We start from the raw sequence: 19,967 nt of genomic DNA, 5'->3' as shown, positions 1-19,967 counted from the left end.
CCAGTGTTGTGTAGTTGATAGCAATGCAGTAAGTAATCACCTAGTGTTATGTGGTTGATAGCAATGCAGTAAGTAGTCACCCAGTGTTATGTGGTTGATAGCAATGCAGTAAGTAGTCACCCAGTGTTGTGTGGTTGATAGCAATGCAGTAAGTAGTCACTCAGTGTTATGAAGTTGATAGCAGTGCAGTAAGTAGTCAGTCAGTGTTATGTGGTTGATAGCAATGCAGTAAGAAGTCACCCAGTGTTGTGTTGTTGATAGCAATGCAGTAAGTAGTCACCCAGTGTTGTGTTGTTGATAGCAATGCAGTAAGTAGTCACCCAGTGTTATGTGGTTGATAGCAATGCAGTAAGTAGTCACCCAGTGTTATCATGATGTAGTTGATAGCAATGCAGTAAGTAGTCACCCAGTGTTATGTGGTTGATAGCAATGCAGTAAGAAGTCACCCAGTGTTGTGTTGTTGATAGCAATGCAGTAAGTAGTCACCCAGTGTTATGTGGTTGATAGCAATGCAGTAAGTAGTCACCCAGTGTTATCATGATGTAGTTGATAGCAATGCAGTAAGTAGTCACCCAGTGTTATCACGATGTAGTTGATAGCAATGCAGTAAGTAGTCACCCAGTGTTATCACGATGTAGTTGATAGCAATGCAGTAAGTAGTCACCCAGTGTTATCACGATGTAGTTGATAGCAATGCAGTAAGTAGTCGCCCAGTGTTATCACGATGTAGTTGATAGCAATGCAGTAAGTAGTCACCCAGTGTTATCACGATGTAGTTGATAGTGATGCAGTAAGTAGTCACCAAGTGTTATCATGATGTGGTTGATAGCAATGCAGTAAGTAGTTACCCAGTGTTATCATGATGTAGTTGATAGCAATGCAGTAAGTAGTCACCCAGTGTTGTGTAGTTGATAGCAATGTAGTAAGTAGTCACCCAGTGTTATCATGATGTAGTTGATAGCAATGCAGTAAGTAGTCACCCAGTGTTATCATGATGTAGTTGATAGCAATGCAGTAAGTAGTCACCCAGTGTTATCACGATGTAGTTGATAGCGATGCAGTAAGTAGTCACCCAGTGTTATCACGATGTAGTTGATAGCAATGCAGTAAGTAGTCACCCAGTGTTATCACGATGTAGTTGATAGCGATGCAGTAAGTAGTCACCCAGTGTTATGTGGTTGATAGCAATGCAGTAAGTAGTCACCCAGTGTTATGTAGTTGATAGCAATGCAGTAAGTAGTCACCCAGTGTTATCACGATGTGGTTGATAGCAATGCAGTAAGAAGTCACCCAGTGTTGTGTTGTTGATAGCAATGCAGTAAGTAGTCACCCAGTGTTGTGTGGTTGATAGCAATGCAGTAAGTAGTCACCCAGTGTTGTGTGGTTGATAGCAATGCAGTAAGTAGTCACCCAGTGTTGTGTAGTTGATAGCAATGCAGTAAGTAGTCACCCAGTGTTATCATGATGTAGTTGATAGCAATGCAGTAAGTAGTCACCCAGTGTTGTGTAGTTGATAGCAATGCAGTAAGTAATCACCTAGTGTTATGTGGTTGATAGCAATGCAGTAAGTAGTCACCCAGTGTTATGTGGTTGATAGCAATGCAGTAAGTAGTCACCCAGTGTTGTGTGGTTGATAGCAATGCAGTAAGTAGTCACTCAGTGTTATGAAGTTGATAGCAGTGCAGTAAGTAGTCAGTCAGTGTTATGTGGTTGATAGCAATGCAGTAAGAAGTCACCCAGTGTTGTGTTGTTGATAGCAATGCAGTAAGTAGTCACCCAGTGTTGTGTTGTTGATAGCAATGCAGTAAGTAGTCACCCAGTGTTATGTGGTTGATAGCAATGCAGTAAGTAGTCACCCAGTGTTATCATGATGTAGTTGATAGCAATGCAGTAAGTAGTCACCCAGTGTTATGTGGTTGATAGCAATGCAGTAAGAAGTCACCCAGTGTTGTGTTGTTGATAGCAATGCAGTAAGTAGTCACCCAGTGTTATGTGGTTGATAGCAATGCAGTAAGTAGTCACCCAGTGTTATCATGATGTAGTTGATAGCAATGCAGTAAGTAGTCACCCAGTGTTATCATGATGTAGTTGATAGCAATGCAGTAAGTAGTCACCCAGTGTTATGTAGTTGATAGCAATGCAGTAAGTAGTCACCCAGTGTTATCACGATGTAGTTGATAGTGATGCAGTAAGTAGTCACCCAGTGTTATCATGATGTAGTTGATAGCAATGCAGTAAGTAGTCACCCAGTGTTATGTAGTTGATAGCAATGCAGTAAGTAGTCACCCAGTGTTATGTGGTTGATAGCAATGCAGTAAGTAGTCACCCAGTGTTATGTAGTTGATAGCAATGCAGTAAGTAGTCACCCAGTGTTATGTAGTTGATAGCAATGTAGTAAGTAGTCACTCAGTGTTGTGTAGTTGATAGCAATGCAGTAAGTAGTCACCCAGTGTTATGAAGTTGATAGCAGTGCAGTAAGTAGTCAGTCAGTGTTATGAAGTTGATAGCAATGCAGTAAATATATAGTTTTAGTTTGCACTGGTAGTTCACAATATTTCTGCAAATAGTGTATCTATCTAGTCATAGCAATCGCACCCAGCTAATTTATGCTGACCTGTAGTTTTTCAAAATTTTATCCATTATTTCATTGCTATGTTTTATATGAATATATCCAGGTATGTATTGGACCGCTTATGAAGGTATTAGGAGAATCCATCTCAACAATGCAGAAAGAAGACCTAACATCTCATCAGAGTACTATACTAACATTGTTCCTTACAGCGTTAGATTACAGAGCTACGCATACACAGGTAAAGTTTTATGTCAGACATTTCGTCTTGACAGTACTTGTCAAATTTCAGATTAATTGGGATATCCGTACAAATAGTGAGATATTTGTATTCTGTTGTCAAATATTCCATACACTGATGTACTTTATACTGTTGTTGATGGAAATAGAATTAGGGAAAATAAAACTTGCAAAGAGTGACTTTGAATTTCAAGTACATGGTCACTTTTTGGGGAGTAATTTGGTAGAAGTGTGTCCGTTTAAAGTAACTTTTACAAAACAAACAAAATGGTTGCTGTAATTTGTTTACATGTATCATATGTGTGATGAATACAACAGAACTGAAGATACCTTATTGTTTCACTCGTGATACATGATGTAGAAGCACACAAGTTAACATGTTGCAGAAGCCTGTTTCTACAGCACTGTAAAAGTATAGCTGCAATGCTTGATCTTTTTTCAATGTGATTAGGGAAAGGATCCTGCTGTGTGTGTTGTGTCTCTGTTATTGTTAGTCTAGAGTTGAATTGTGTGTGTCTTTGTATTAAAACCATCATGTACCATGAGTGAAACACCAAGGCAACTTCAGTTCTCCTGTAGTTTGTTTTGTATGTTCTTGAATCTTAGCAGTATGTCTTTTTTGGTACAGTCTCCATTGGACGTTATATCCAGTATTGAAGGTGATGTCATAGAAGCGTTTCTATCTCTCGTAATGAAGTCATCAGAAGCGTCATTCAAACCCGTCTTTTTCAAGGTACGTGGTAGTCGTATGATTTTTGTAAAGTTCACATAGAGGAAACCTGTTTCATACGTAACTCCCTCTAGTGGCTGACCAACCTGACACACACACACGTGGCACATAATGCATTGAAATTCATATTAATCACATTATGTACAATGTAGTAGTTGTCTACAAGTCTATAGAAAGCATACCTATAACCACAGGTGAGTGTAGCTTACACCTGTATATAGCTCAAGAATCCCTTTCTGATTGCTAGCCCAGCGTCAACCTGCAGTTCCTCTTGTAAGATTTATTCATTTGGCACTGTAGAATGATGCAATGTGTGTATTTGGAAAAACTAGGAATTGTTGTATCTTGTATTATTCCCTTCAAGTTATAGTTGATTGCTCAAGGGAGATAAGCTTCTGAATTGTTTTCTTTCTTTTTTTTCTTTTTTTATTTAATTATTTTTACATTTATACATTCATTCATTTATTTATTTATTTATTTATTTATTTATTTGTGGGAGGCCATTCGTATGAACCATTAATATTAGAACTATGCTGAAAGGGGGTATGTTGGCACTTACAATGTAGCTAGCACTTTCAGAAAACCTTCTTTACTCCAGCTGAGTATTTTTGTTGTTTTTTATAAATCTACAAGTCTGCTATGTATCTCACTGTATAATGTTCTGTTACAGTTATATGATTGGGCCACCAGGAGTGATGCACCAAAAGACAGACTGGTCACATTTTACCGACTGTCTAACTGTATAGCTGACAAACTGAAAGGATTGTTTACTCTGTTTGCTGGACACCTTGTTAAAAACTCAGCCAGCTTGCTAAATGATAATAACCTATCCAATACAGGTAAGTTTGTGGGTTTCTGTAAGAAATGGCCCTTGCTATTTATGTTGGAGAAGTTGGACTGCCCAGACCAAGTAAAAACAAAAGAAATATGGTGATAGGGGTGTGAGGGAGACATTGTGTAATATCTACACTTGTTTTGTATGTTCAATGACAGAGTACTGTGATATCTTGAAGGAAAGTGAAATATGTGAATGACCATTGAAACTAAAGTAGCACAATTCCAAAGATTTTGCTGGTAGAATAGAATGTACACAGTCTACGATTACGACAGAAGAGAGATTAGATTTGCTTTAATTAAAGTATTTTTGTGTTTGTACTTTTTTAATGTTGTAACATAATCTTTTCAGGCTAGTTATCATTGTGCAAAAGATAATAATCACCCCAACACAAGAATTTGGTTGGCTTTGTCTCATTGTTGTATATGGTTGTAATCAAGCAGGCTGTTAAATATTCACTTCTAATGAATGATCACATTTTCATTTCTCTTGTTTATATCTAGATGTAGCCTTCTTTGGAAGCGATGAGTCTAGTGATGCTAAGTCTTCCTTACTGTTACAATACATCATTGATTGTCTACATAAATGTTTCCTGTATGACACTGAGGGTTTTATGAACAAGGACAGGTTTGACTGTCTTATGCAGCCACTTGTTGACCAGGTAGGGATATCAAAACTGTGCTGATAATAAAAACATCGAGTGTAGGTCTCAGAATTTCATTGGTCTGTTTCAGTAGTCTACTCATTCCAAATGTTTATACACTTTTATTACCTGGCTATGAGGGCACTAATAGATGTCTATTACCCTGAGAGCAGTTTAATGCAGCAGCTGTTCAGCCAAGGGAAATGGTTGCTACATAATAACAGGAGGGGGTAATATGATATTTATTAGCACCCAAATAAAGTCAATAAGCATTTTATCTAACACATCATATTTTCAGGCACATATTCATTCCATAGTCAAAGCAAATCAATGAAAATACTTCCATGCTACATGACTAGTGCCCTAGGGAGAATAGAACATGACTAGTACCTTGCTATATGCAAATTGAGGTCACTATGTGTCACTAGCCTATATGAGGTGACAGAAGCCAATGACAGCAGGCTGTATGAAAACAATGTTATAAAACCATCTAGAAGAGTGTTTATAAAAGTAGGCCGCACAGAATTCACTTGTCACTAATAGTTAAGAATTTAAGTTGTCTGTTGTGATTTTGAATACAGTGAAATTTTTGTAAAGTTTACTCCAAGTTTAGAAATTTTTTTTCATGTATGAAAATTTTACTGAAAATAACAAAACTGAGTTTTCTGTTTGTTTGTTTTTTTTTTACACCAGATTGATAATTTCCAAGGTGGTGCCGATATTTATCAAGAGAGAATCACATCCCATCTAACACCTTGTATTGGACAATTAACCATTGCTGTTGGTGATGATACGTCATGGAAACCACTCAATTACCAAGTTTTATTGAAAACTAGAAGTGATTCTGCAAAGGTCAGTTGTCAAGGAGTTCAGCTAGTTTTGGTAGAGAGATAGATGTACATGTGATTTTGTACAGTGTGAAAGACTAGGGGGAACACTTTGAACTTTCACACGGTTTGTTCTTCTTCTGAAGTGTTTGGCTCAGTGTTCTAAGTGAAAACAAAGAGTCACTGATGCACATCTATTTCATTTAATGCACCATAGACCCTCGTTGATGGACTGTCTATGGATACACCAATGATATCCTAACCTACCTATTTTTTAGTATGTTGTAGCTCACTAGAAAACTTTTTTTTTGTCATTTTGACCCATAAAGTATTTCAGTCTATTGGACAATTAACCATTGCTGCCGGTGACGATACGTCATGGAAACCACACAATTACCAAGTACTGTCTGACGTTGTCGTTATCAATCAAAAATATATAGACTGCTTAGGTCATAAGACTTCATATTGCCGGATATCATTAAATGGTGAAATATATACACCGTGACAATAATTTAAAAAAATTATGTAAAGGGTCCTGTTCCGTTTAGTATTAAAATGTCGTGTGAACAGAGATTTAGAAAAAGTAGGTCCAACACAGAAGAATGACCGTGCCACTGATAAAATAACACTCTATTGTACGAATTTGGATTGAATCTGTTTTCATCGATGAAAAAAGATGACATTATTAGGCAAGTGTTTGGTGCCTCGCCCACGCAAGATAGACAGGTTCATGCTAGTAATATGTCTTTTTGTGTTATATCCAGGTACGTTTTGCAGCACTGTCAGTCTTACAAGAAATCCATAACAGACTGAATGAAGATTTCCAGATTCTTGTTCCTGAGACTATTCCATTCCTAGCTGAGTTATTAGAAGGTAAGCGTAATACTACTGCGGAAAATGTGATATCAGAAAACTAAGATAGACGTAAACTAAACAAGTGGGTGATAGCAATGCCTTGTTTATTTTGGATATAATCACCCTGAAACCAAGATAGTGTAAACACTGAATGAGGTTGAATGTCGTTTCTTAAAAAAACTGGCTGTAAGAAAGTTCTGTGAGTAAAAGTGAAATGGCAGATTGCTAGTAAAATGCTGTACGAAGTTGTACTCCTGGCATATGACATTGTTGACACACCCAAGATCCCTTTGCAGTTTTCAAAATAAACTCATTGTTGACCAACAAGGAAAGCATTGGAAAATGATGTGACAACTCCTGGAACTTTATAAATAGCATAAAGTATATGTATCGTGATGTTTGTAGAGATCATTTCAAGTCTCGTTCCACCCATTTAATACTTTAAATTTACATAAAGTTTGAGTCAATCTTTTTTTTTTTAAATTTAATCTGATATTTTGTTTTGTAGATGAATCTGAGGAGGTTGAGAAACAATGTCGTCAAGTGATTGAAGAAATTGAGAAGACTATTGGAGAATCTTTACAGAAATACTTCTAATCCTAGAATAGTTGATATGTTTTGGGGGCTTCTGTCCCTTCTCACTGTCATTAAATTATCATTCAACAAACAAGGAATACATGTTTTCTAGTACAAATATTTGCAAACAGTGAATATTTTTTACTGTGTACAGGTCACGGACTTGATACTGTGGAGTATTGTATCCACTTGCAAGCCAAGTTAATCATGTGTGAACAAATATATGATATTTATACCCTGGTCTTTCCACGTCATGACAATGTCGTTGATAAATTCTGATTGTACTGGTATAATAATATATTTCTTTATTCATCAGCTGGAAAATTTTCATGACCTAAGGTGGTCTTGTCACTACCTGTCTGACTCGTAGTAACAAGGCTCCTTAGTGCCATTCATATTTTTCTTGACTGAAAAATAGTCTTGAATTAATTACATGGAATTCATCATTGAGTGACAAAATTTGTCTTAATTATTTTCAGAGTGATATTACTGTCTGATTCCTTTGATGATATAGTATTCATACTGTTACATTTGTACTTCTTAGAGGGTACTATGTCTTGTACAATCAGTTGTACTTGTATTATGATCAAGTAATAAAATCGGTAATATATCAGTTTTATGATGAAATACTTGAAAGTGCTTTATATTACACTGATACTGAGATTTTCTAGACTAACCATGGCAAGACAGGGAAGAGGGCCTCAAAGGTTCATATAATCCCTAATGTACATGTGTAGTATTCATTTACTGGTACTGGTCCAGTCTAATTTTTTTAAAGTCCACAACAGTTTTGGCTTGGATGATGTGGTCTGGTGAATTGTTCCATTGACGTATGATGTGCTAAAATGAAAAAACTATTTCGTAATATCCAGTTTAACTGTAGATTTTGTGATGTGATATGGTTAAGAGACACCTTTTATGATGGTAGTGTTTTCCTGATGACGTATGTATGTATACTTATTTTTCAAAGTACATCAAATTTAGAAACATTTCAATTTCGAGAGAGAGACAGAGACAGAGACAGAGACAGACAGACAGACCCTATGGAGGTGGAGAAGTTTGAAGAACATAGTGATTTGTTCGATTCGACATAGATGCATACGTCTGAAAAGTTTACATATGGAATGTTGGTAATGCCTAAAAAATAGTTTGGTTCCGCTTACTCGACCCGTCCTACTAAACTTGTGTTTGTGAAAAAAATAATGAAATCGCCTCAATTGTGAAGTCTCGCAAGAAATAGTGGATACAGAAACTGAAAAACTCTTCCAATCTGTAATGGCTGTACATCTGATCAGAAGAAACCAATGACACAGAGACTATATGGAAAACATAACTACCTGAACTAGACACTCACATATGAAAAAATATAACAAATTTAAAAAACAAAATCTACCTCTTCTAAAATTGAGGGTAATCCGAACAACACAGTTTTTTGTTAGGCCCAATTAGTATGTAAGGTGCGCCGTGTGGGGCGCCCTCACACATCGACCAAGCCGATGAGGGCGTATCTTACAGTCTAGTTTAATTGTTATGTGTACGATGAAAATGTGGAGCATCTACACGGACGTAAAAGTACTCTCACTCTCATCCGCACACCATCAACTCTACTACGTACACCGAAACCACACGACTAAACCAAATAATCCAACTACTATGACCAGATATTCAGACAAAAGTAGCTGTACATGTGTTTAAGCATTTTACTTCCTTTCATTTCGTTTCATATTTATAATCGACAATAGTTACCAATCTTATTATTCTAAGAATACGATATAGATTTAGAAATTATTGATAATGCAGTTGTCGCTATTGAAGTAAAATATGTTGACGTATCCACATCTACCCAAATGATTGCCGCTTGAGTATGGTTTGTTGCCACCAGCACTGCCACTACAACTACCGTACTGTGATATATCACTCTCCCAACCATCAACACCACCACCTTGCAGAAAAGCTTTCATCTCAAACCATCCATTCTCAGTCAGATCGCAATCCATGTCAATATCCAACATCCAATAGTGGTCACCCCATTGATTCAATGGTTCGTACCCATAACCGTCAGTAGCTACGTTCGCGCCGTGGTTCTGGTTATCAGTGGTCCATACCATTGGCGAACCAGCAGGGGTAGTACCATAGTATGAACCCTGGTTTTTCTCTGCGCCGTACCAATCTAAGAATTGGTCATTCGTCTTCCAGTCATTGTATTTATTATTACTGCCACCAACATTATGTTTGATGGGAATTGCACAGCTGCTGGTTGATACGTCATCGGTGCAGCCGGAACGTTGGCTATGATCAATACCACCAAGCAAGAACAGATCTTGACCAGTTACAGTGCTCTTCTGGATGAAAATCACAGTGCGTTGCCATCCATTGGATGGTGGAGCTTGGGTTTGGGGCATGTCAACTGTAGTTCCAATACCTGGAAAACTGGTTGCGCCTGGACTGTCCGTCACATCTGGTCCACCTGGAGTTGCATCTCCTACTCTAGCATCGACGTGGATGGCGATCATTGGCTCGTCGTCATTGTTATCAATGTAGATGGACGCCTGACCACTTCCATCGACTGTTATAGTTGGACCACTGCAAGTAATGGCCTCCGAATCGAAGTCGCCATGCATGACATCGCAGTATTCGCCCGATGGAAGACCAGTTGCCAGCGTAGCACTCAGTGCACTGTTGTCATTATTGATGGCAATGAAAGCCTTATCGCCACGTGAAAATGCGATTTGGTCGTTATCATTATCCCACCAGTTATCTAAAGGTTGTCCACTTGCAGCATTACGGAACCGGACCATGTTTTTGATAGCGCGCCATCTGTGTTCACACATCCAATCATTACCGCATGAACCATCTGGGTTGATTGTTACATCTTTAGTAGTGTAGTCTGTTTCATGTGGGGGTCCGACCCAATCATTCTTATCAGTACTGCCCTCTATCTGTCTGTCCCAGTAGTAACTACTCATCAGCCGTGTAAAGCCATACGGATAAGCCAACATGAAGGAAACAGCCATTTTGTACAGTTTTGCTTCGAAGAAGGTTAAGATGGTATTGAAACCGCCAGCTCCATGTCCACGTTGGTTGTCATGGTTATCGATGAACACGAGTGCATTGCTGTCACTTAGCATGCCCCACGATTCCCCAATGGTGTTTAACCACTTGAGTTGGTTTCTACCACGGAAAGCTTCGCCAATATACTGGCCATACCTGAATTCAGTTACCCTGCCCAGGTCGGTGTATTCATCAGCAGAAACTGCTTCACCACCCAGATCTATGACTTCCTGATACACGAAGGGTCTCGATCCACCAGGGAAGTACGACGTGTTCAGGTCATCCAGTTGGTTGAACACATTCTCCAAATCTGTTGGCCACATATGTTTGCAGGCGTCAACTCGGAAACCAGCTACACCGATACTTATGAGACTATTCAAGTACTCGACTACTTTCCCTCGGACGTCGGATGATGCCATGTCCAAGTCCAACAAACCGATCAAGTCGCAATTACGTACTTGGTTGACATCACCGTAATCGTCTATCTGACCACTTCCACTGTTGCAGTTGCCTTCAGGTCCGTTAAAGTCATCGGAGCCATACGGAACGCCAGGAAAACTGTAACTACCAGTGTCGTATGGACTTCCAGCAGTACCTGACCCTTGACCTGAAGAAAGGAGAAATGTTTACTAGTACAGTAGTAATATAGAATTCTCACTCAGTGCAAGATACGTGTATTGTCTCCTACTACTGTGCAGTGGAGCAGTATAGTAATAGTCGCCTGTAAAATAAACTGATACGCATTCGTATTTACGTTAGTATAGAGGTAGGAATCACCCGGAAGGATGCCTAAACCTTCAAAAAACGAGTCTGCAGTATTTAACGCCACTTTTACAGTAATATTTTAGTTTTTGGGATGAACTCACAGCTTTCGCTTTCCTTGAGAGCATAACTCAATTTCAAACCTGTGCCAGAATTTTTTTTTAAACTCACAAACACTATTCATATTGGTAATAACTGGATTACCTCATTATCTGCATCGACAGTTTACTTTGTAAAAAAAAAAACGAAAGCAAATTGTCTAAAAACTGAAATCTGTTGTCAAAACAAACCAGACCGCCATATTTTGAGTCATTGAAGAAAACACGGAGTAACGGAAGACACTAATAGTCAATATAGAAAACACAGCCATTGAAAATCAACCAGAGGGAATAATATTGAATACAAGTCTACGGTTGCCTACCTGCATCTTCACCACACATGTGGTTTATGACAGCATCAACGTAGATCCTGATACCAACGTCGTTACAACGTTTCACCATATCTGTAAACTCAGTCTCGTTACCACTACGACTGGTGAGCTGATAGCTGATTGGTTGATAACGTTCGTACCAGGGTCTCCTGACATCCGTGTCCCATGATGGTGAGTAGATGATTCGATGCTCATTCGGTGGAGAAACTTGTACACCCCCAAAACCGTTTGGTCCAAGAAATCTACATTGGAGAAGTACGAGAGTCTGTTAAACTTATCCACAGTCCGTCTGTCACCTTCTACGACCGGTGGTAGAGGGAATGTGCTTTCGAAGGCGGATGCGTTTATAATACTTTCATTGTCTATATTATCTGAAGGGTGTATCTGTGCTATAGTATCAGGCCAAAATGAGAAGACTTGTTTGTGAGATTTTATTGCCGAAGTTTACGTGTTTGTCACAGCAGTCTCTTCAGGTCTTCAAGTTTCCATCGATTTCTAAGGGGCATAGGACAACCCCTACCTGCAGGTCGTGTGGAACCTTTGTAATATGCAAATTAAGATAGGCACACTTTCAAATGTTTGCAGTATGAAGAATTCGTCGTTGTGGGCACTCTTAACAGTTACCATAGATAGCGGTTTTCTCTCTAATGACTATTAACTTGATGTGTTCTCTACATTCTATCGTTTGTAAAGACTGATTAAAGAAGGGTACACAACGAAAGATCTTTCAGTTTTAACGAGTGATCATACAAGCGTCATTAAAATTGTAATCTACCAATTACGTTATAATGTTTAATGAGCAATACTGACGTAATACGTTTGTAGTATACAACAATGACCATGCAGATCTGCTGAAATCTAACTACATTGTCTTCAGTATCACCAGGTAGTACTTTGAATTGTACACTTTGAAATGACATACAGTTAATATAAAAATATTACCTTACCTTTCACATTCATCTGCAATGTCCGTCCACTTCCATTCAAACAAATGTACTATAGCCTGTCTGTCATTATACGTGTTAGCGTCTTTCTGAGCTGTAGATACGTAGACCAAGCATATACAAATGAAGGAATATACAAGAACCCTCATATTGCCAGGATGACGTCACTGTGCTGAAATGTGAAGAATGTACAGATTTTTACAAGGCATTTTCACGAAGTTGAGAATCACACTAGCACCATGATAGATATTTAGTCGGACCCTGGGAATGAATTACATATATTGCGTAGCTGGGCAGGGGATTGCAATTTTGTATATATGACTGTTTATATTAAGTATTGTACGTAATCCGATAGCAGAGTGTTGCATGTGTACATTAGAATATTATTAGGCGCACAACTTGATATTGTTTTGTTTTTTTTGGTGAACTTGAAGTTACCCATATGCCGTATCTTTCTTTACTGGCAGTGATATGAGCTCTAGAGTTACAAAGAATCTTCATCTAAATATACAAACTATCCGGAAACAGTTTAAACAGAATAAATAATTAACATGTAAACGTCCGAGGGGAGGGAGGGAGGGGAGAGAGAGAGAGAGAGAGAGAGAGAGAGAGAGAGAGAGAGAGAGAGAGAGAGAGAGAGAGAGAGAGAGAGGGAGAGAGAGAGAGAGAGAGACAGAGAGAGAGACAGACAGAGAGAGAGAGAGAGACAGACAGACAGAGGGGAGACAGACAGACGACAGACAGACAGACAGACAGACAGACAGAGACAGGCTAACAGTGTTCACTTAGAACCGTATCACAGACAGACCGTGCAGAGGCCGGCATAAATGCTCAACGAACTACATAAGCGTATGTGATATAAACCTTGAATATTGTCTCATTCATTGATAAATTCCTGTATGCATAGCTGACTACTTTTGCACATTCAAAACTAGTACTTTTTCCACAGATGTATTAAAGTGTTTCAGATCTGAGAAAAGTTTTGAATAAGGGAATTCACATACCAGTACCAGCATACAACAAGTTTTCTGTTATACTGAAAAAAGTATGTACACAATTTTATTTTAACTTACCTGGAAACAACTTCGCAATACTGACTCATTGGTCGCATTAACTCGATATATATCTTGTTTCTTGAGAAAAAAACATCTGCATTTTTATGAAATTTCTCACCCAGATCACGGGGGTCTACGCTCTCTTTCATTCGCATATAGGCTTTCTCGTGTGTATGAACTATAAAGTTCCATTATAGTCAATTGCACTCATGGGAAAGATACTTCATAAGAAATACCACTTTTGACTTTTATGACAAAGATAAGTTTAAATTCCGATACGGTATTATTATATTTTCTCCGGTTCTCTTTCAAGAACTGCACGGTGGTAAGGCATAATACATTACGCTCAATTTTAGAATTTATGGGGGAGGTAAAGTTTTTATTTTATTTTATTATATACCTTTCTTTCTGTGTGAGTGCCTGTATATTTCAGGGTTTCCATTGTTTTCCATATGGTCTCTGTGTTGTTTATTTCTTCCTATCAGATGTACGGCCATTACAGATTGGAAGAACAGTTTTATATTGTCTTTTTAAGTTGATGTTAGTTTTCGCGTCCACTATTTGTCGTGAGAATTTTTTTTTCGAAAGAGTAAAAAAAAAGTTTAGGGTCGGCAGTGAAAAGCTAGGTGCGGTCGGGTACCCGGAACGAAACAATTATTTTTTGGGGGTAACTTATTTTAATTAAGCAGACCTTGGTTTGGTCGATATAGTGATACTTATCAATAAGCATCCGGCAAGCACCTGTATCACATTTAAATTTTCTCAACAGGATTAACGGGGTATGCGCAACTAGCCATCATCACACGTTATATTAACTTTATGATAAACGTTTGTTTTGGATGTTTAACACCATAGGGGAGACACCCCAACGCCATGTAACTTATAATGTTACAACAGTAATACTTCCAATTTAGATAAACTATTTTGTGCCACTATACCATCAATAACATGATAAGAATATATTATATAAAAAGACTTGTTGGTTCAACGCTTTTCGATTCGTCACATGAAACTGACCGAAAACTGAAAGAAACACCAGGTATTTTTGTCATCAATAAAGTTGACTGCGCGCGATGTCTTCAAACATTTTCGCTGGTCATATACAATTCTGGATCTTGTATTCCACACACATCTCACAGCATACATCAAAGATTCTCACACAGCTGCCTTTCCCTGCATATATAGACTTTATTTATTTACTCATGAACTCATTATCCAAATAGTTAAATCTATATAAAACGCTAGTAAGACTCACTTCCCTGGATAATTAATATATTACTCATTGGATAGTCGTCGTCATTACATGCTTAATCTAAGTATTATGATTGGATCCGTATATTAAATATATGTATATCTGCCCTCGAGTTAATATATATATAGTATCGACATCATTTCAAGACATACACCATTGACGTCACAATAAACTTCCTGTGTATGGCGGCATTAACTACTCGACTCTCTAAACATCCATTAGACATCTTATATTTCGTAACAACTTTGAAATACTTTATAATATGCGATTCAAATTCCTATGTAACTAAGCCTACTCAATACATCATCTCTGTCTCTGTCTGTCTGTCTGTCTGTCTGTCTGTCCCTCTCTCTCTCACATATCCTCCCATCACCCACCCACCCTCTCATCCATCCATCCACCCACCCTCTCATCCATCCATCCATCCATCCGTCCATCCATCCATCCATCCGTCCATCCATCCATCCACCCATCCATCCATGAACCCATCCTTCCGTCCATCCATCCATCCATCCATCCATCTATCCATCCATCCATCCATCCATCCATGAATCCATCCATCCGTCCGTCCATCCATCCATCCATCCATCCATGAATCAATCCATCCGTCCATCCATCCATCCATCCGTCCGTCCATCCATCCATCCATCCATCCATCCATCCATGAATCCATGAATCCATCCATCCATGAATCCATCCATCCATCCGTCCATCCATCCATCCATCCATCCATCCATCCATCCATCCATCCATCCATCCATCCATCCATCCACCCACCCACCCACCCACCCACCCACCCACCCATCCATCCATCCATCCATACAGTGTAATTGAATCAAGTGTGGATAAACAATTTTTTGCAGCTGCAATCATAACAAGGTACAAAAAATCATACCAAATTTATTTTTGGGTCCGCACCTAAAATCAGCAGCGCCCATGCGATCATAATTTCCACTTGTTGCTGTGCAACTTGTGGATAAATTCAACCTCTGATTATAATAAGCATGAAAAATATCTAATTATTGGTATTTTAACAATTTTCAGTGAACACATTGTTTGTTGTCAGATGGAAAAATAATATTCCGGTTACAGCTAATGCGACTATAAAGATGATAAAGGTGACTTGTCAATTGTAATTGGTAAATTTATATGGCTAAATCCTTAAAGTATTACAAAACGTCTGATAAGCAAGTTGGTGTCGTGACATCGGTAGCACTGTCGTCAGCTATATATGTACCAAATAGTCCCTGTAACATAAAATGGTAAACGTACACACGTCAGTACAGATTTGACAAAATGTTTATGAAAGGTGAGCTTTACCGCTTCAAAACCAAGCTGGCAAGCAAACTGAATCCCCACAGAAATATATAACAAAATTCATCACTTTATTCTAATTTCAAGATATATTTCTTTCCGTAAACACATTGTATTCCCGCCAGGGTAAAAAAGTAATTTCCTGTAGTTCCCGTAGCAGACGAAACAAATAATATAACTTTCAAGTTATTTATGATTGTGTGTACTTTTATGCAATCTGTTCATTCTTGATGTCCAAGTAAATGATATTTGCCAACAAACATCCACTATCTTGCTACAAGAGGGCATTTCCCTGCAGTAACGGTTCTTTAGTCACGGTTACCCAGACTCCACTGCGGACCCCCCCCCCCCGTATAAATAGCCACCAGGTGAGAGTCTGTGTAATCGAGACTCGTGAGAACAGTGCACCGGATGCAACCCGTTATGTTACATGGTGTAACACAGCGATTATTTAATTTACCTTATTTATATCTCTGTACTGTGTTAGTGTTGTGATAACTGCAGTCACTTTAATCCTTTCTTCTGGATTCGGTCTCCAACAACTTCTCATTAAACAATATATCTCATCCGTACAATGCTGTGGTTTCTGTAGACGTAAGCCTTTCTGTAATTGATCGGTGAAGTTACCAGTACCGATAGTCTTAAATATGTGGTACGGCATCCCTCCTGTAAATAACATAACAAACGGGATGATCTGATTATTGGATCTCCATCACAACAATGAAATGTAGATATGAGTACATTAATTTTGTACTTGTAAAGACGGTTATCATCAAAGCTCTAGTGATTGTTATAAGAAACTGTTCCAGACGTTGGAAATTACGTAAAGAATAGTTTTAAAATAATGTTACCGTGAGTGTACATAAGTTATGTATGTCGTCAGAAGAAAAATACCCCTCGTCCCAACTATGTACCATCACAACCACCAGCAGCTCAACTTTGTAAGTATAACATTGAAAGAGCACCACCAACGTTAACGTTTGTATTTTGCAATCAAATGCATGCATGCATACATATGTGTATGTAAATGTTATACAGTTCCATGTCTCGATTAAGACCAGAACACTCCTATCCTACAATGACCAAAAGGCATCGGAAATTAGGGATAACATTAAGAATATTTAGTCTTACCTAGAGTTGTAAGTTCCCATAGGAACACTCCATACGACCACCTAAAAGACAAAGTGTACGTTACGTCATTGATTACGGTGTCGGGAGTAAGCTCCAATTCATGGTATACATCATGTGTGTGCATGAAACGACAATATTGAAAACTAATTGGAAGGACTATATTCATAAACGTGTGGATAAGATTAGGTTCAGGTCAGACCAACTAAAAATCAATCGACAAACGTGCACGTCTGAAAATTTAACGCTGACCATAGGATGGAGTCAATGTATGTACAACCCATAGCACCAAAGTAAAGCATTTTCTGTATGTACCACGTTATATCATCCATATTAAGTGTACAAGTATACTGTTTCATTTGCTAATTGACCTCATTAGAAAGGCCACATTCATGCTAGGCTTGTAAATAAACCAATTGAAACAGTATACTTTTACACTTGATAAGAATGCTATAAACAAGTGTAACACATAGAGAAAATGCCTTACTTACGTATTACTCGTTGTATTCTGTAATTACACAGTTTACATGTAATAAAGTAGTCGATCGAAGTCATGGTATCTAAATAAATTATCCACCCCTTGATTTAATTAGGTAAACAAGTACTTATGTATCTTACATATCAGTCATGGGTGTGTATATCCCATCTGCCAACGACTCTGGTGCCATCCAACGTACAGGAACTAGACATCCACGCTGCGTGGAAAATAAAAATCCTAAAATCAATACACTTAAACACATTGATGTAGTTTTATCTTCAATATATAACCACTCCACTGATAAAACGTAGGTCTGCGATTTGACATTATTTTACAAAACTACAGACCGTTTCAAATTACCGTTCACCGACACTGTTTGGTACAACCACGCAGAAACCAATAAGAAACTTGTAGATGATACACTTTAAGATAACAATAAACGAATACAGTTTATTGCAACATTGAAATGAACTAAAGTGCAACAACCATGCAGATAGTAAATGTTGACGCCAAAACATTGGCACCCGCGTGTCTGCGCCTAGTTAAGCCACTGACATTGCGCTTATAGTTACAGTCAGTTTAAATTAGTTACTTCATAATAGACAAAATGTTACAGTAGTACATTATTGCTACAGTTTGTTATTGTTTTCTGTATGGTTGTATCAAACAAAGACGGTAAATGGTAATATGAAATGGACAGCATTATAAGTCTAGAAATAGATTCTCAGTCAACATATATAAACCTAATAGCTACATTCATCTACTGTGGTATCACTAGTGTCTTTTGAAATCAGACGAATCTCCTCCTTGTTATCGTCATCGTAGGTTCGTTTGTTTGTCTAATCATTTATTCATTTATTCACTTACTTACTTACTTACTTACTTACTTACTTACTTACTTACTTACTTACTTACTTACTTACTTACTTACTTACTTACTTACTTATTTGCTTAAAAGCCAATGATTCGAGCTAAGATTCTCTCATCATTTTTAGTTCAATCCTATTAGTGGTGTCATAACGGCTAGATGAGAGTGTTATTTTGGCTTGTAGGCATAGGGCTCAGTCCTCTTTCGAACAACAACAACAACAACAACAACAACAACAACAACAACAGTAACACAAAATAGTTTTCCAGGCATGATGGATTTGAAATATATGCAATGACAGTACTAATACATAATGTATGTCTCTATAGTGGTCTGACGTTATGCTAATTGTCCATCATGTTGACACAAGTAAAGTGTTTCCGTGTGACAGCATGGAAAGCTAAACAGCACGGAACACTGCTTTAGTAATAGAGTCAGTCATAACACACACACTTACCCCTGAAGGATGTCTATGGTAGACACCATCCTGGTACACATCTCGTCCCAAACCAAAGTCACCAATCTTAGCAACGTCATCATACGAAATCAAAATATTACGGGCTGCAATATCACGATGAACTACCTATATGTGATAAATAAAAACAATAATGTAGTAATAATAAGGTATGCTCGATGTTTATTTTATACATATAAAATAGTGTATAACAAAGTGAGCAAAAAACACGTACATTTTGTTTATTTTAATCATTTAAAATGACATATTGACAGGCAATGACACACTGACGCAGAATGGAACTGTATTGTCAATGGACTGAAATGAGGTGAGCTTCATGTCGCATAAGAACGTTTTGGCAAGTGAATACATGTATATTTATTGCCAAAAATGTACTTTTATTTCATCTTCGGGCACAATTCACTCAATGAATTGTTTTCATATTTACATAATAGCGTGCCTACGCCATCTTCAGTTAATCTTTTCTTTATTTCAAATGAAATAATTCCCTCCCCTTCATCGTTCCTTTACCCCTTCACATTCCCATTGAATACATTTAGTTACCTTCATGTTAAATATATGTTCCAATCCTACGGCTACGTGTAAGGCAAACTTTAACAACCGTGTTCCTTCTTCCTGTCCAAACCTGTTTTCTCGTTGAAGTTTTTTCAGAACTGCAAGCATGTCACATGACATAAGCTCAGTAATTATGCTTCTATTGTCTGTTGGTAAAAGAGGACAGATGAGTACTTTAATAACCCCCCCCCCCTCCTCCAGTCCACTTATTTATCTTCTCCCCTTCATTTCCGTCCCTTCCTTGATGAAATGGAAGGATTCGGAACAATTAAATCATCCGACATGTTGGAAATACTGAGACGGACGGACGTCTTTTTGTATCGCGTAAAAATGTGAACAAGAATAAAATACTGAACGGCAACCTAACACAGACCCGACTT

The 19,967-nt window shown here is 38.0% G+C and overlaps 2 protein-coding genes across 2 annotated transcripts in view; one reads left to right on the top strand and one right to left on the bottom strand.

The window, feature by feature from the left end:
* Positions 1-7,764, top strand: part of LOC144436325 (HEAT repeat-containing protein 1-like) — a 42,867-nt gene extending 35,103 nt beyond the window's left edge. Inside the window, exons 37-43 of the mRNA XM_078125081.1 lie at positions 2,676-2,810; positions 3,438-3,542; positions 4,210-4,378; positions 4,878-5,035; positions 5,711-5,869; positions 6,609-6,717; positions 7,208-7,764. Of these exons, the coding sequence (XP_077981207.1) occupies positions 2,676-2,810; positions 3,438-3,542; positions 4,210-4,378; positions 4,878-5,035; positions 5,711-5,869; positions 6,609-6,717; positions 7,208-7,296 (924 nt within the window). The 3' untranslated portion in view covers positions 7,297-7,764. The remainder of the gene's footprint in view (positions 1-2,675; positions 2,811-3,437; positions 3,543-4,209; positions 4,379-4,877; positions 5,036-5,710; positions 5,870-6,608; positions 6,718-7,207) is intronic.
* A 1,289-nt stretch (positions 7,765-9,053) lies between these two features.
* LOC144436765 (alpha-amylase-like) lies at positions 9,054-12,611 on the bottom strand. Its single transcript, XM_078125623.1, has 3 exons — positions 12,466-12,611; positions 11,510-11,760; positions 9,054-10,933 (listed from the first exon to the last, which is right to left on the bottom strand). The coding sequence occupies exons 1-3, from the start codon at positions 12,609-12,611 to the stop codon at positions 9,054-9,056; spliced, it is 2,277 nt and encodes a 758-aa protein (XP_077981749.1).
* Between the last annotated feature and the right edge of the window lie 7,356 nt (positions 12,612-19,967).

The sequence above is a fragment of the Glandiceps talaboti genome, chromosome 6, assembly GCF_964340395.1.
Source record: "Glandiceps talaboti chromosome 6, keGlaTala1.1, whole genome shotgun sequence".
In the NCBI taxonomy this organism is placed as follows: Eukaryota; Metazoa; Hemichordata; class Enteropneusta; family Spengelidae; genus Glandiceps; species Glandiceps talaboti.
The sequence above is the reverse complement of the archived record's forward strand: the minus strand, read 5'-3'. Positions and strand labels throughout refer to the sequence as shown.

Bases quoted from the DNA above. Each gene is read 5' to 3' on its own strand.
- LOC144436765 (XM_078125623.1), bottom strand. From the start codon at position 12,611: ATGAGGGTTCTTGTATATTCCTTCATTTGTATATGCTTGGTCTACGTA. The intron at 11,761-12,465 runs GTAAGGTAATAT...TCTCCAATGTAG, and splicing joins ATTGCAGATGAATGTGAAAG to ATTTCTTGGACCAAACGGTT. The intron at 10,934-11,509 runs GTAGGCAACCGT...TCCTTTCTTCAG, and splicing joins CATGTGTGGTGAAGATGCAG to GTCAAGGGTCAGGTACTGCT.